The 14,568-nt window shown below is 39.7% G+C and overlaps 1 protein-coding gene and 1 pseudogene across 2 annotated transcripts in view; both read left to right on the top strand.

Moving 5' to 3' along the window:
• Window positions 1-14,568, top strand: part of GLG1 (golgi glycoprotein 1) — a gene marked incomplete at its 5' end in the record, with an annotated part of 99,116 nt that overhangs the window by 46,369 nt on the left and 38,179 nt on the right. Inside the window, 4 exons of the mRNA XM_080936818.1 lie at window positions 3,102-3,134; window positions 4,210-4,296; window positions 5,430-5,645; window positions 13,541-13,744. Coding sequence (XP_080792944.1) covers window positions 3,102-3,134; window positions 4,210-4,296; window positions 5,430-5,645; window positions 13,541-13,744 — 540 coding nt within the window. The remainder of the gene's footprint in view (window positions 1-3,101; window positions 3,135-4,209; window positions 4,297-5,429; window positions 5,646-13,540; window positions 13,745-14,568) is intronic.
• Window positions 12,823-13,262, top strand: LOC308436480 (small ribosomal subunit protein eS19-like; annotated as a pseudogene). The gene has a single exon. The product of its transcript is annotated as a small ribosomal subunit protein eS19-like (transcript).

The raw sequence follows: 14,568 nt of genomic DNA, 5'->3' as shown, positions 1-14,568 counted from the left end.
GATCTGTGTAAAATTTTTAAAGATGGGGGAAGTGGACATTTCTCACTGGGCTAGAGATTTTATCCCATCAAGCATCTTGCCAGCTCAGCATCCTGTTATTTAACAATAAATATAGACATAAGAAACTTGAAAAATAGATGCTTGTAAAGATGGATTATTAAGAGCCAAGTATTCAGGTACTGTTTTTCCAGAGGATAGGAGTTCAAGTCCCAGTACCCATACATCTTCTTGGTCACATGAGTGCATATAGTGCACAGATAAACCAGGAGACAAACTCATAAAATAAAAAAAACTTTGAGAGAGGGAGGGTCTTGGGGGGGTGGGGAGGGAGAGAGACTTGAGTCAGGTGTGTGTACACACTTTTAATCCCAGCACTAGGAGGTTTAGGTAGACAGATGTATGTGAATTTGAGGCCAGCCTGATCTACAGATAGTTCTAGGATAGCCAGGGCTACGCAGAGAAACCCTGTCTGGAAAAAAACAAAACAAAAGAAAGAAATGTGAAAATATAGTATATAGAGCCTTTTCTTATAGTAACATTAAATTTCTTTTTTGTTTTGGCTGTCCTGGATCCCACTCTGTAGACCAGGCTGGCCTCAAACTCAGAAGATCCCCTGTCTCTGCCTCCCAAGTACTAGTACTAAAGGCAGGTACCACCACTGCCTGGCCAAATTTGTCTTTCTTTTAAACTAATGTTTAGTGTTTACTTTTATGTGAAAGCTGTTTTGTTTTCCAAAGAACTTTGCCATGTGTGATTTCATCTTCCTCATAGTAGTAACTAGCCTTTACTACACTTTTTTTGGACGCACTACTCTATTTTGTCAGGCAGTAATTACAGATTTATTTTTACATAATTTCAGCTATACCGTTTCACAGTGAATTTTGCTCCACTCTAACTAGAACTGTGACCTACAGACACATTGACAACAAATAAACTGGCCTTTCTCAGTAGATGGCTGGTATCGAGTCCTCACTTTTAGGACTGTTAACAGCAGCAACCGGACCAAAAGTTTCACTTCCCCTACTCCATACACACATGGTGGGTAAACTAAGCCAGTGGACTTTGAACTCAAAACATGCAAGTGCAAATTCTGGCCCTGTCACTTGTGTGACTAGGCTACCTAACCTCACCATTGCGAATTCTTCAGTTTTAAAAAAAGGAAAGTTAGAGTGCTGGACATGCCTTTACTTTAATTTTTAAAAAAGGAACTCAAGAATGAAGTCATTAAATATAACCAAGTCTATTTTAAGTGGAGGTAACGTATTTTCCGAGCTATCTGTCTCAAATTCTAGTCTTCGAGTCAAAGATCAGGGGTAAGTACAATACTGGGTATCATTAGGTCTAAAACACAAGTAAGTTCCTGTGGAAAATCTATGGCAGTCATTCTTTGTTATCAGTCTGTTAGTTTCATGGGCGGTCCCTCTGTGCTTCTTTGCCCCTCTCTTTTTAAATTATTGCTTCCTTGTGTAGCTTTTCTAGGCCATATGCAGCTAACAAAGGAAGAGATCAGGGTAAGATGGAGAGCAAAACTAGAATGAGGATGTATGGAAGCCGTAGCATTGTCCCAGGCTTGAGCTCCCGGCCAGGCCAGGCTGGCATGGCTGAGATTGGAGGCTTGTAGGGCATTTCAGGGCACCTACTTGGGCAGTGCAGGAAACAACAGGATTCTTCCTGGCACAATCCATTTTTTTAACTTTTTACTTTTTATTTAATTTTGTTCTGTTTTGGCTTTATTTTTATTTAAAACTATGTTTAGGTGGGTGTATGTGAGTGCAGCTGCCTGTGGAGGTTAAAAAACATCAGGGTTCATGGAGGTACAGACAGTTATCAGATACCCAACATAGGTGCTGGGAACTGCACTTCGGTCCTCTGCAGGAGCAGCATGCACTCTCAACTACTGAGCCATGGCTCTTCTCAGAATCCTGAATTTTTTTTATCTTAATTAAATAATTTTGTGGAACCAGGTCTCTCACATTAAACGCAGTCTGGCTTAAACCCACAATATGACTCAGGCTGACTCCAAGCTAACACCAAGCCTCTATCTCAGCTTCCCAAGTACAGGGATTATAAGCCCAAACTGCTGGATTCAGCTACTTTTATTTTTTGAGACAGGGTCTTACTATATAGCCCAAACTCATTTGCAACTCACACTCCTCCTGTCCTAGTTCCAAAATGCCCTAAATTACTTTTAAAACCATTGTTGGACTTCCTGTGTACTCTGATAAACCTAGGACGTTCTTGTTTGCTTGCTTTGGTTTTGGGGGAGGTAGTTCTGAGGTAGAGTCTCACTGTGTAGCTGAGGCTGGCCTCAAATTTGTGGCCATTCTCTTGTCTTAGCCTCCCAAGTGCTAATAGTAAGCCACCATACCCAGCTTAGGAACCATGGATTATATGTAGACATCTAAGTTCTCATTAGTGAAAATACTTTATACCAACACTGAGGTGTGGGTGTTTTGTTTTGTTTTGTTTGAGATGGTTCTTACTGTGTAGACTACCTTAGCCTGAAATTCACATTGATCCACTTGCCTTTGCCTTCTCAGTGCACCTGACCCTAGTTGGTCCTCTAGTTTACTTTTATGTTTTGTGATTTGCCTGCGTGTATGTTTATGCACCACATGCCCGCAGTGGTTATGGAATCCAGAAAAGAACATTTGATCCCTTGGAACTGGAGTTACAAATGGTTATGGGCAGCCATGTGAGTGCTGGAAATTGAGCCCAGGTCTTTGAGAAGAGCAGCCTTGCTCTTAACTACTGAGCCATCTCTCCAGACTCTCCTCTTTAGCACTCAAAATTAGAAAATGTCACTTTTAAAAAAGAGTAATTATGTTGCTGATGGATTATTTCATTAGTATGTTTTCCTGTTTCCACACTATGCTTCTAATAGAGAAGGGATTGTTTCTCCTGTGTACCTTTCTGGTAAATTTGCCCTCCGAGGTCTGGAAGGTGGTCGGTTCCAGTTTACTCCTTGTGCTGAGCAGACATTTGATTAAATACTCAGATTCTGGTTTTGACTTTATTTTTGTGATGTTTGAAAACCTGGTGGGTTAGTTTTTTTTAGTGTTTGTTTGGTTTTTTAAATATTGCTTTTTTTTTCCTTCCAGCCAGAGAATGAGATTTCTTCAGACTGCAATCATGTAAGTATGGCTTTTCAGTTACTTACCATATGTGCTTTATAAATATAGTGACAGATTTTGGGATGCTCTTTCATCTTTTTCTGGAAGCTTTATATTTTCTCTGATGCTTCTACGTTTAAGTGAATAATAAGCCTTGTTCAAGGAACTTTATAAATACCATTTTATTGTAGCACTCATTAGGGTTGGCCAATAATAATTACTCATGGTCTTCCTTATTACAATTACCATATGAAAAGAATTAGTTCCCTGCTTATCAAGTCAGCAACTTCATTTTAAAGTTCTTTCACTAAGATGTCCACTGTGTAGTAGCACTTTCAAAGGAGAGCGATATGCCACGGTGGTGGTTAATCTCAGCAGGCAAAACACCAGTACTCATTAAATACACAAAGCAAAACCAAAAAATAAACCATATAGGGAATGGTCAGTCAAGTGTTTTCAGGGAATAAAGATGAATATTCCATCTGAACAGCCTTCCTTAAGGCTGCTCTAAGGAAAACACTAATTTGTGAAATCTCAGACCAATCCTGCTACATGTGAGCATTTGTGGCAGACTTTTTGGAAGTAGATATTTTCTCCAAAGCTTTATCAGGGACTTCTTTAATATTTAGATTTCTTAATACCACATGATTTTTTTTAATTTTTACTTTTAATTGTGTCTATCTGTGGGTTTGTGTATGTGGTGCAGTGTCTGTGGAGGCCATAGGAAAGTGTCAGATGCCCTGCAGCTGGATTTTTAAGCACTTCTGAGCCTCAGCACCGGAGTCCTAGGAACTGTCTTCTGCATGAGCAGTAATGTTTTTAGCTACATTTCTTTAGCCTCTGTAGCACATAACTTTAATTCATAGTTTTAAAAACGTCATTTAACAGGAAAGAAGAACATCTGAATGCTGGGTGCTGCTTTATGTTTGTAAATATTTTGTGCTTTTGTCTATGAATGTGATGACTTTTGTGTTATTGGAAATATAAATGTCCTCTATGTAACTGTATAATTATTTTATAATAATCGCAAATGACAAATTTCATGGTGTTCTAATCAGTAGTTTTTTTTTGTTTTGTTTTCTTCTCTTGAACCCAGTTGTTGTGGAATTACAAGCTGAACCTGACTACTGATCCCAAATTTGAATCTGTGGCCAGGGAAGTTTGCAAGTCAACTATTTCAGAGGTAAGGTGTGATATAATTTTGTGGCTATTGTGATTTGTAGGACAAAGTAGAGTCTGTTGACCCATCCCTCATTAGGAGAACGACTCAGTTGCTTTTGCTTTTCTCAGTTCTCATCTGCCTTGGTTGTGAACCAAGGATGTGTGATCTTGTGGTTATCCACTGACACACAGTAGGGTGAGATCAGGCTCTTGCTGTTTCCCAGATATTCAGTACAGCTACTGAGGTTATCATAGTACATTTCCCTGGAGGCCTATAAACCGTCCTGAGTGATTTAGCTCTGCAGTTGGGTCTGTTGAGCACGTGTATCAGATAAGGTCTCACAGTGTAGCTATGGCTGATCAGGAACTCACTATGTAGAACTCTGAGATCCACCTGCCTCTGCCTTCAAAGAGCTGGGATCCCTCCTTGCATTTGGTTGCCCTTCTCTCATTGTAGTAGTACCACTGGCACCTGTGGCCTTTAGTGGTGTTATAAACATCCCGGTACCAAAGAAACTTTCTTCTCCCAATGGGGAGATTATACTGGAACGAGGACAATTAACCTCCAGGACTGTACATACAGTTAAGGCTCACTTCTAAAGTCAAAATCCTCCTTAGCTCCTAAGTGCTGGTATTATAAGCATTCACGATTATATGTGGTCCCTGGGCAATTTAACTTGTTCTTCTGATTGGTTAAAAAATTGGTTAATAAAAAATTTTATTATAATTTGTTATACCATGTTTGGTTGATATCTTGGGAGGTCTGCTTTTTTTCTGAAGGGAAACAGAAGAGGATTGGATTTGGGCGGAGAGGGGACGTATGTTTCTTAGGGGACTGGGAGAAAAGGAGGGAGGGGAAAACTGCAATAGTATATAATATAAAAGAGAAGAATAAATAGAAAATAAAATTGGGGTTCATCTGAGTGTGATGGCACTCACTTTTGATTTTAGTGCTTAGGAGAAAGAGGCAGGCAGATCTCTGAGTTTGAGGCCAGCCTGGTCTACATAGTGAGTTACAAGAGAGCCAGAGTTATGACCCTGTCTCCCCCTTCTTCCCAAATGGGTGATTTCCACAGTTTCTCTGTTTGTGTGGTCAACTGAGGAAAACATAATTACTGCCTTTTCTTTTCTCCCCCCACCCCTTTGTGGGAACAGATTAAAGAGTGTGCTGAAGAACCAGTTGGAAAAGGTTACATGGTTTCCTGCTTGGTGGATCACCGAGGCAACATCACTGAATATCAGTGCCATCAATACATTACCAAAATGACAGCCATCATTTTCAGTGATTACCGTTTGATCTGTGGCTTCATGGATGACTGCAAAAATGACATCAACCTCTTGAAATGTGGCAGCATTCGTCTTGGGGAAAAGGTATTTTACTACATTTACTTCTCCAATGAACCAGTGAACTTAGTAAATGAAAACCATGTGTAACTCACATCAGAGAAAACTAAGCTTGAGGTAATCTTAAAATTCAAATTAAACAAAACAACAATAAAAAACAACTTGTACAGATAGTTCCTAGAGTTTAAGAACTATTGACTTAGGACATTTTGTGATTTAGTAACAATATTTCAGTATTAGCTATTTCCCATGTTGCTATAACAAAATGCCTACCAGAAGCAACTTAAGGAGGGAAGGATAGATTTATTCAGCTTCCTGAGCAGATACCGTACAGTGAGAGCCTGAGGTGATCGGTCATATTCCACCCATGGCTAGGAAACAGAGAGACAATTTCCCTGCTACTCTTTCTCAAATTACTCTTCTTTCAATACTTTGAGCTAAACCTCTTGGAAACACCCTCACAGATGTGCTGAGAGAGTTACCTCCTAAGTGACTCAAAAATCCCATCAAATTACCAGTTAATATTCATCACTTTTGTTTTCTGGAAGAAGAGAAATTAAGATTAGTGAAGCTACTTCTCATTAGTCAGAAGAAAATGTCCTGTGAACTGATTAACTAAAGAACTGATTATAATAAAGACAGGAATGAAGTAGCAACTCAACTGATCTTCTGTTTGAAATTATTAATTAGTCCAGTGGTTCTCAACCTTCTTAACCTTCTTGACCTTTAACACCTCATGCTGTGGTGACTCCCAACCATAAAAGTATGTTGTTGCTATTTCATAACTGCAATGTTGCTACTGTTAGGAATCACTGACCAAACCAGCTCAGTCAGTCAAAAGGGTCCTGAGGCTGGGAGTGAGGACTGAAAAGAAAGACAGTTAGATAACACTATACCGGCTCTCAAGTATAGTAGCTGTAGTGGGTTTATTTTTCTCCAGTCTGCTTATATACTATTCTAGGTATATGCAAAGAATGTGGCCAGTCATAAGGCATAAACAGAGTAGCTAAGGAACAGGCAAAGCATAAGCAAAGACCCATCATGATTCAGAGAATACATTCCTTAGCTGTATTTATCTTGATCCTACTTCATTGTCCTCACCCAAAGTCAAATTCCTGCTGCCGTATTGACTAGAAGCAGCCCCGAAAGCTCTCTACAGATCATAACGTAAACAAATATCTGATATGCAGGATATCTGATATGGGACCCCTGGGGAAAGGTTTTTCACCCACAAAGGGGTCTCATATTAGTCTGTCAAATAGGATATCACAATGGATATTTGGTTCCAGACTTGTTTGTTCAGCAAAAATAAAAGAAAGTATTAAAACATAATGAGTGCCAGTGGAGAGGTACTCAAAGACATGCCATCACTTCTTAATTGCTGACCTAAGATGGAAAAGAAAACCCATTGTTTCTTTGTCCTCTCTCTGTTGATGATTTGTAGACATTTTGGACAAGTGGATCATAGCGTTAGGATCCTGTAGCTGAAATGAAGGAGTTAGTGTTGGGTATTTTCTGCCTGTCACAACCCTAGTGTTCACATTAGCACAGGGTCCTGTTCTCTCATCAGTGGTCACATGATAAAAGGTCTGTGATCTTGACAGGAAGCTTTCAGGCAATCAACTCAAAAGGCTGGTTTTAGGAAAGAGTGTATTTGTCTTTCTTAACAGACTAGAAATGACAAAAACATTTGAGTCACCCTGATATATTTAGGAAGTTCCCCTGACTTTGTTTAGGGTATTGGGGATTACATTTGATTCCAAACCTCACTCTTTGTTCTAAAAAAAAAAATCTCCACACTAGTGCTTCTGACACACTTTCCAGAAATCTTGGATGGTTTTACATTACATCGGTAATGTAGTTCCCCTTTACCATAGTTGTGTCTGTTGCCCATAAAAGCAAGAGCTGATTGACTTCCCCACTCTCTGAGTTACCAGTATGAAACCTGCTCTCAGCTTCAGGTTTCTAAGTCTACAGTGGCTGTAGCTGAAAGCCAAGACAGCTTGTTTATTTGGTTCTAATAAAATAACAGAGTGCTCCCTTGAACCTCCCTTTGTTTCACTTTTATCATTTCAGCTTTTTGTTTTTCTTGTTAGTTTGGAGAAAACAGATACATTTGTATATAGCTAGTTTCCCAGGCGCAGGATTATAGGTGTATATCAACACATCCAGTTCATCATTATCTTTTGCTAACTACCAGTTAAATGAAATTTCTGTTCATACCAGATCCTTCTTCACATGCCAGGTTTTCTTATGGATGGGGCAGTGATGTGGGCTCAGCCTACCTCACAAAAATACATTCCTTCCTATGTCGTTTCCTTTAGGACCACAGACATGTCTAAACCTCTTAGGGCCAAACTTCAGATTTGCTGCCACTGCCATTGATCCCCAAAGATCAGAGAGAGCGGATTCATGGTTAAACTGTTCTCACCCTTCCTCTGTATAAGAGTGTAAAATACCATGACGTTCAATGTTTGTGATTTATTTTTCCAAAATGAGAGTGTTAGAGCTAAGATACTTTATCAGATCCTTTTGAATTTTGAATTTTCTAAGTGAATGTCAGAACAAAAGGGCAGGTTTCTAGAAGTGAAAGTGTAAGTTATTACGTCATGAAGAGTAATAGGATGGCCACAGAATCCCTTGGATGTGGAGCAGCGCAGCCTCACTGCTTCTGTGTCTTTCCTGATTGTGTCATTGTAGTGTTTGTGCTTTAACCAAGCACCTGAATAGTCGAGTCTCAGAATCACAGAAAACATCAGACACTTCAAACTAGAGAGTGATTCATACAAAGGAAAAGCCCAGCCTTCCTTACCATCTGAGATTAGGATTATGGTTGTTAGTTAAAGGATATAAGAGAAAGAAATAAAAAACATCAAATGTCTAAATGCTTATCGACAGTGAATATTTCTCAGGCCAACTTTTTCTTACCACAATATAATTAATAAAAAGTTATTGGGAGTTGAGAATGCACTGCTCTTACAGAGGACCTGTGTAGGCTTTCAGCGCTCACATGTATATATGCCCCCACACACAATTTAAAAATAGAATAAATCTTTTTTCAAAATTTGGCTCAGTGTGCCAAGGCATTTTGCAGCCTACTGACCTGAGTTTGATTTCCCAGATCCACACGAAGAAAGAACTGACGTCCATAAGTTGTCCTCTGATTCTTACATGACGGGTGCAAATGTGCACTCCCCTACCAAAAGACTTTATTTTAATTTCTAGCACCAAACACATTTTTAAAAATGTAGCCAATTGTGGTTGTGCATGCCTTTACTTATAATTTTATTTTATTTTTTTTACTGTTAAAGGAATTTTTATTAAAGCAAGAATTTTATAATCCAAATTACGTTTCCTTGCTCAGTCATCAGTTCTGCTCCTTAAAACAGAACTGACCTCTCAAGCTACTCCATAGTAAAGAATTACAAAATTAAAGAAAGGAATGCTTGGTACATTGAGATCCATAGAGACAGCACCAGAGCAAGCAAGAGTTGGGCAAGCACTGGGTGACTCTGTGCCTCTTGGAGGAAAATCAACTAAACATGGGCAAAGGAGATCCTAAAAAGCTGAGAGGCAAAATGTCCTCATATGCATTCTTTGTGCAAACCTGCCAAGAGGAACATTAGAAGGAGTACCCGAATGTTTCTGTCAACGTGTCTCAGAGTTCTCCAAGAAGGTACTCAGAGAGGTGGAAGACCATGTCTGCTAAAAAAAAAGACGAGGGTGGGGGAGTGGGACTTGAAGATATGGCAAAAGCTGGCAAGGCTTATTATGAAAGAGAAATGAAAACCTACATCCCCTCAAGGACCCCAATACACCCAAGAGGCCCTCTTCAGCCCTCTCCTTCTGTTCTGAGTACAGCCCAACAATCAAAGGCGACTATCATGGCTTATCCATTGGTGATGTTGCAAAGACACTAGGAGAGATGTGGAACAACACTGCCGCCCTGTGAGAAGAAGGCCGCCAGGCTGAAGGAGAAGTAGAGCTAAAGGAAAACCCGATGCAGCAAAAAAGGGGGGTGGTCAAGGCTGAAAAGAACAAGAAAAAGAAGGAAGATGAAGATGAGGAGGAGAAGAGGAAGACAAAGATGAAGAAGAAGAAGAAGATGATGATGATGAATAAGTTGGCTCTAGTGCAGTTTTTGTCTTGTCTATAAAGCATTTAACCCTCCTGTACACAACTCACTCCTTTTAAAGAAAAAAATATTGAAATGTAAGGCTGTGTAAGATTTGTTTTTAAACTGTACAGTGTCTTTTTTTATAGTTAACACACTACCGAATACGTCTTTAGATAGCCCTGTCCTGGTGGTATTTTCAATAGCCACTAACTTTGCCTGGTACAGTCTGGGGGTTGTAAATTGGCATGGGAATTTAAAGCAGGTCTTGCTGGTACACTGCACAAATTAATTATATATGAGGACAGGAGTCTGGTTGTTGCTTTGTTTTGTTTTCCATTGGGTTTTATTTTGGGATTTGTTTTGCTTTGTTTTTTTCATCTTCAGTTGTCTCTGATGCAGCTTATACAAAGATAATTGTTCTGTTAACTGAATACCACTCTGTAATTGCAAAAAAAAAAAAAAAGAAGAAGAAGAAGTTGCTGTTGTTTTGTTGATATTCTGAATGCTTCTAAGTAAATTTTTTTTTTAAAAAAAGAAAAGAATGCTTTACATTTTTGTATGCTGCAGATTCTTTTCCCAAGGTCTATAAAACAGCAATTTGTTTTTATATTTTGCTTTTTGTTGTTGTTGTTAATCTAGGACTAGCACTGTTTGCTAAATCTGTCATTTGCTTGGTTCAAAGTTTCCTTTTAATTTATTTTAAATTTTGCAATTTTTTTCATAATATTTAAATTTTTTTGATGTTTAAGATTTTTCTTTAGTGAAGACTGAGTTTGTGTTTGTGGTCCCTGATCACTGTTCACTGCTTTCTGGGCAGCCTCTGTTGCCTGGTGGGCTTGTAGTGCAGCCACAGCTTCATCAACCTGTGAGCAAAGAGACTCTGGAGACGTGAGCATGTGAAGTCATTCTGAGTTGTCAATCTCCAACAGCATGCCAGTGATTTTGCCAGCAAGAGAAGGGTGCATGGCTTGAATAAGAGGAAACAACCATTCATCCAGCACTTGCTTTTGCTCTTGTGGGGGTACAGATGCCAACATGGAAGCAGTTAAAGGTTCTTGACCTTGCACATGAACAGCAGGCTGTTGCATGGTAATTTGTGAGCTGTGCATTAAGATGTTGCTGAGGATTTCGTACTCTGCAGCACATTTTTACTGGGGAACGATGCGGACAGCAAGAGTGGCTGCAGCAACAGCAGCTTCAGGATGCATTGTCTGTGTTGATGTGTTAGCATCATGCTGTGTTAACATGACTCCTGGAACCTGTGCGAAGTTGGTCTCCTCATACCAAATGGTGGCCAAGGAGCAACTGGACAGATAGCACCAGGCATATTCTGGAATGGATGAGGTCTGGCACCCTGAGCAGTCCAGTAAAGACTTGATCTTAGTTGAGCAATTTGGCTAGTAGGATAGGATACAGTACATCTGAGTCTGTGGGATAGCTGCTGCACATAGAAAGCAAAGGCCAGCAGATCTTTGAGTTCAATGCCAACCTGGTGTACTTAACATGTTCTGGGATAGTCAGAGAGCTTCATAGTGAGACCCTGGCTTTAAAAACAAATAGACAAATGAAAAAGAAGTTTTGTAGACTCTTGGTTATACATGTGACATTCAGTAATTAGCCTTTTTTTTCTCGTGTATATGTGATGGGTGTTTGCATTATGTATGCTTGCTCTCATGTGTATGTGGTTATATATGTATGCACATGCGTGTTGGACAGTCATTGTCCTTACATATTGGGGCAAGCTTTCACTTGAACTCCAAGCTTTTGATCTAGTTCGGCTAGCCACTAGCGATCTCTTCTGCCTCTAGAATGCTGGGATTACATGTGGGCCACTGTCATCTGGCCCTTATGTGAGTACTAGAGGTCCCAGCTCTGTCCTCATGTGTACACAACAAGCACTTTACCTGCTTATCTGCTGATATCTCCTCGACTTTAAAAAAAAAAAAAACAAAAAACAAAAAAAACAAAAAAACAAAAAAACAAGGCTATATGTAGCACAGGCTGGCATAGAACTTTTTTGTGGAGTCCAAAGTGACTTGAACCCGTTTGTCTACTTCTATTTTCAGGTGTGATAGGGCTATAGTCCACCATGTTGAATTATAGGACTAGAGGAATGGAACCTAGAGCCTTTTGTATACTAAGCGCTCTTACTACTGAGCCACAATCTCAGCACACCTTTCTTCTTTCTTTATTGTTTGCTTCTAAATAGATAGGATTTCATGTTACCCAGGCTGGCCTCAGGTTCACTGTGTAACTGAGACTAGCCTTTAACTCCTGATTCTCCTGCCTCACCTCCAAGTTACTGCGAAGATTATAAACCTGTACCCACATGCCCAGTGAGCTTCATAGTGTTACCTCACATGCACAACCTCCCAGTGCTAGGGATTGAATCCATGAGCTCTGTATACTAGGCAAGAACTCTACCATTGAGCTACATCCTCAACTTTAGACAAATGGTTGTCATTGTCAAATATTTGTATATATTTCAATTACTAAATGGACATAAGAAACTCAGGGTACCTTTGCAACTATTTTTATCTTTATTCTGAAAAAAAAAAATAGCCTTGTGTGGTGGCACATACATATAATCTCAGTAATCCCGGTGCCTTTACAGTCTCTCCCTCTTTAGTGTGTGTGTGTGCACGTGTGTGTGTTGGATCAGAGGACAACTTTGGAGAGTTATTTCTCTTCCACCATGTGTATACCAGGGATTGAGTTTAGGACATGAGGTTTGGTGGCAAATCACCTTTACCCACTCCACTGGGTCATCTCACCTGACCTATCAGTTGGCTTTCAGACTTGACTAAAAGCACTCTTACTTGGAAAAAGGCAAACGAATAGGTGCTTTTTCAGTGTTATCTCAGTATTGACATAAACTATGCTCGTAACAATAGGTTGTTTTTATTTTACAAATTTCTTGCCAGCAGAGCAAGTGCAGGACTGCTACAAACAATTGCTAGGCTACACTGAGAAACTCTGCCTCAAAAAACAAACAAACAAACAAAAAACCCAATTTTTTCCCTCGCTATGTGTATACAAAACTAAATAAGTGCCCTTTCCCCTGGCTGACAGCGCGGAGGCCGCAGGATGCCTGGAGTTACTGTAAAAGACGTAAACCAGCAGGAGTTCATCAGAGCTCTGGCAGCCTTCCTCAAAAAGTCCGGGAAGCTGAAAGTCCCCGAATAGGTGTACACAGTCAAGTTGGCCAAGCATAAAGAGCTTGCCCCATATGATGAGAACTGGTTCTACACATGAGCTGCTTCCACAGCGCGGCACCTGTACCTCTGCGGTGGTGCAGGGATTGGTTCCATGACCAAGATCTATGGAGGATGGCAGAGAAACGGTGTCAGGCCCAGCCACTTCAGCAGAGGCTCTAAGAGTGTGGCCCACCAAGTCCTCAAGCCCTGGAGGGGCTGATAATGGTGGAAAAGGACCAAGATGGGGCCGCAAGCTAACAAACACCTCAGGAACAGAAAGATCTGGACAGAATTGCTGGACAGGTGGCAGCTGCCAACAAGAAGCATTAGAACAAAGGATGCTGGGTTAATAAATTGCCTCATTCATTAAAAAAAAAAAACTAAATAAGTGATATAATTAAAAATTTTTTAAATTTTTTGTTAGAGTAATTAAAAAGTTTAAAGCCTACTGCTTTAATGGGGGGAAAGTTGGTATCCTAACATTTAAATCACACTAATTCCTTAGCTGCTGAGCCATCTATCTAGTTCTTTGTACATCCATTTTTTAAAACCAAATGTTTACTGAATACTGTATGGTGAAAGTTTTTAAATAATTTTTGCTATTTTAGGATGCACATTCACAAGGTGAGGTGGTATCATGTTTGGAAAAGGGCCTGGTGAAAGAGGCAGAAGAAAAAGAGCCCAAGATTCAAGTCTCTGAACTCTGCAAGAAAGCCATTCTTCGGGTGGCTGAGCTGTCCTCGGATGACTTTCATTTAGACCGCCATTTGTATTTTGCTTGCCGAGATGATCGGGAGCGCTTTTGTGAGAACGTGAGTCACCAAGAAGCTGTTTTTCCTTTCTTTTAAGTATATCTTTAGTATTGTGTTCCAGAATGAAATACAACAGCACAAACTTTACAAATAGGAAAACTACTGAAGCAGGAGATGGAATTAATCTCAAGATACAAAAAATAGTATTGGATACTCAGTCTTGAAGATGTAACATCTAGTTAACAATTTGTTTCTGATACTCTACATACATCATTTTTTCTTTTTTCTCTCAACTTTCATTTTAGGTTTGTTGTTTGTTTTTATAGACAGGGTCTCTTTGCATAGCCCTGGTTGTCTTGGAATTTACCATTTAGATCAGGCTAGTCTTGAGCCAATCTGCCTCTGCCCTTTGAATACTATGATTAAAGGTGTGGGCCACCATGCTAGACACAGTTTTAATTATTGACAACCTATCTTTTGTGGTGTGGTGGTGGAGCACCACTTTAATCTCAGCACCAGGGAGGCAGAGGCTGTTACATCTTGAGTTTGATAACAGCCTGCTCTATTGAAGGAATTTCAGGACAGCCAGAGATACATACAGAAACTATGTTTCAAGGAAAACAGAAAATATACTTTATCTATAGAAATCTTATTTTACCAGGAAGTCTTGTTCATATCCTATGGCTAAATCTCTGTTAAATTACATTTTTATATGGCTTTGATTAAAGTTAATAAAATAAATAGTGACTGGGCTTGGTGGCAGGTCAGATGGCTCTTATGAGTTTGAGGCCAACCTGTTCTACAGAGTGAGTTTCAAGACAGTTAGGGCTGCACAGAGAAACCCTGTCTCAAAACAAACAAACAAAAGGGAAATAGAAGTTATC

The sequence above is a fragment of the Micromys minutus genome (genome assembly GCF_963924665.1).
Source record: "Micromys minutus genome assembly, chromosome: 24".
In the NCBI taxonomy this organism is placed as follows: domain Eukaryota; kingdom Metazoa; phylum Chordata; class Mammalia; order Rodentia; family Muridae; genus Micromys; species Micromys minutus.
Note: the sequence above shows the minus strand (reverse complement) of the source record. Positions and strands in the feature narration are given on the sequence as shown.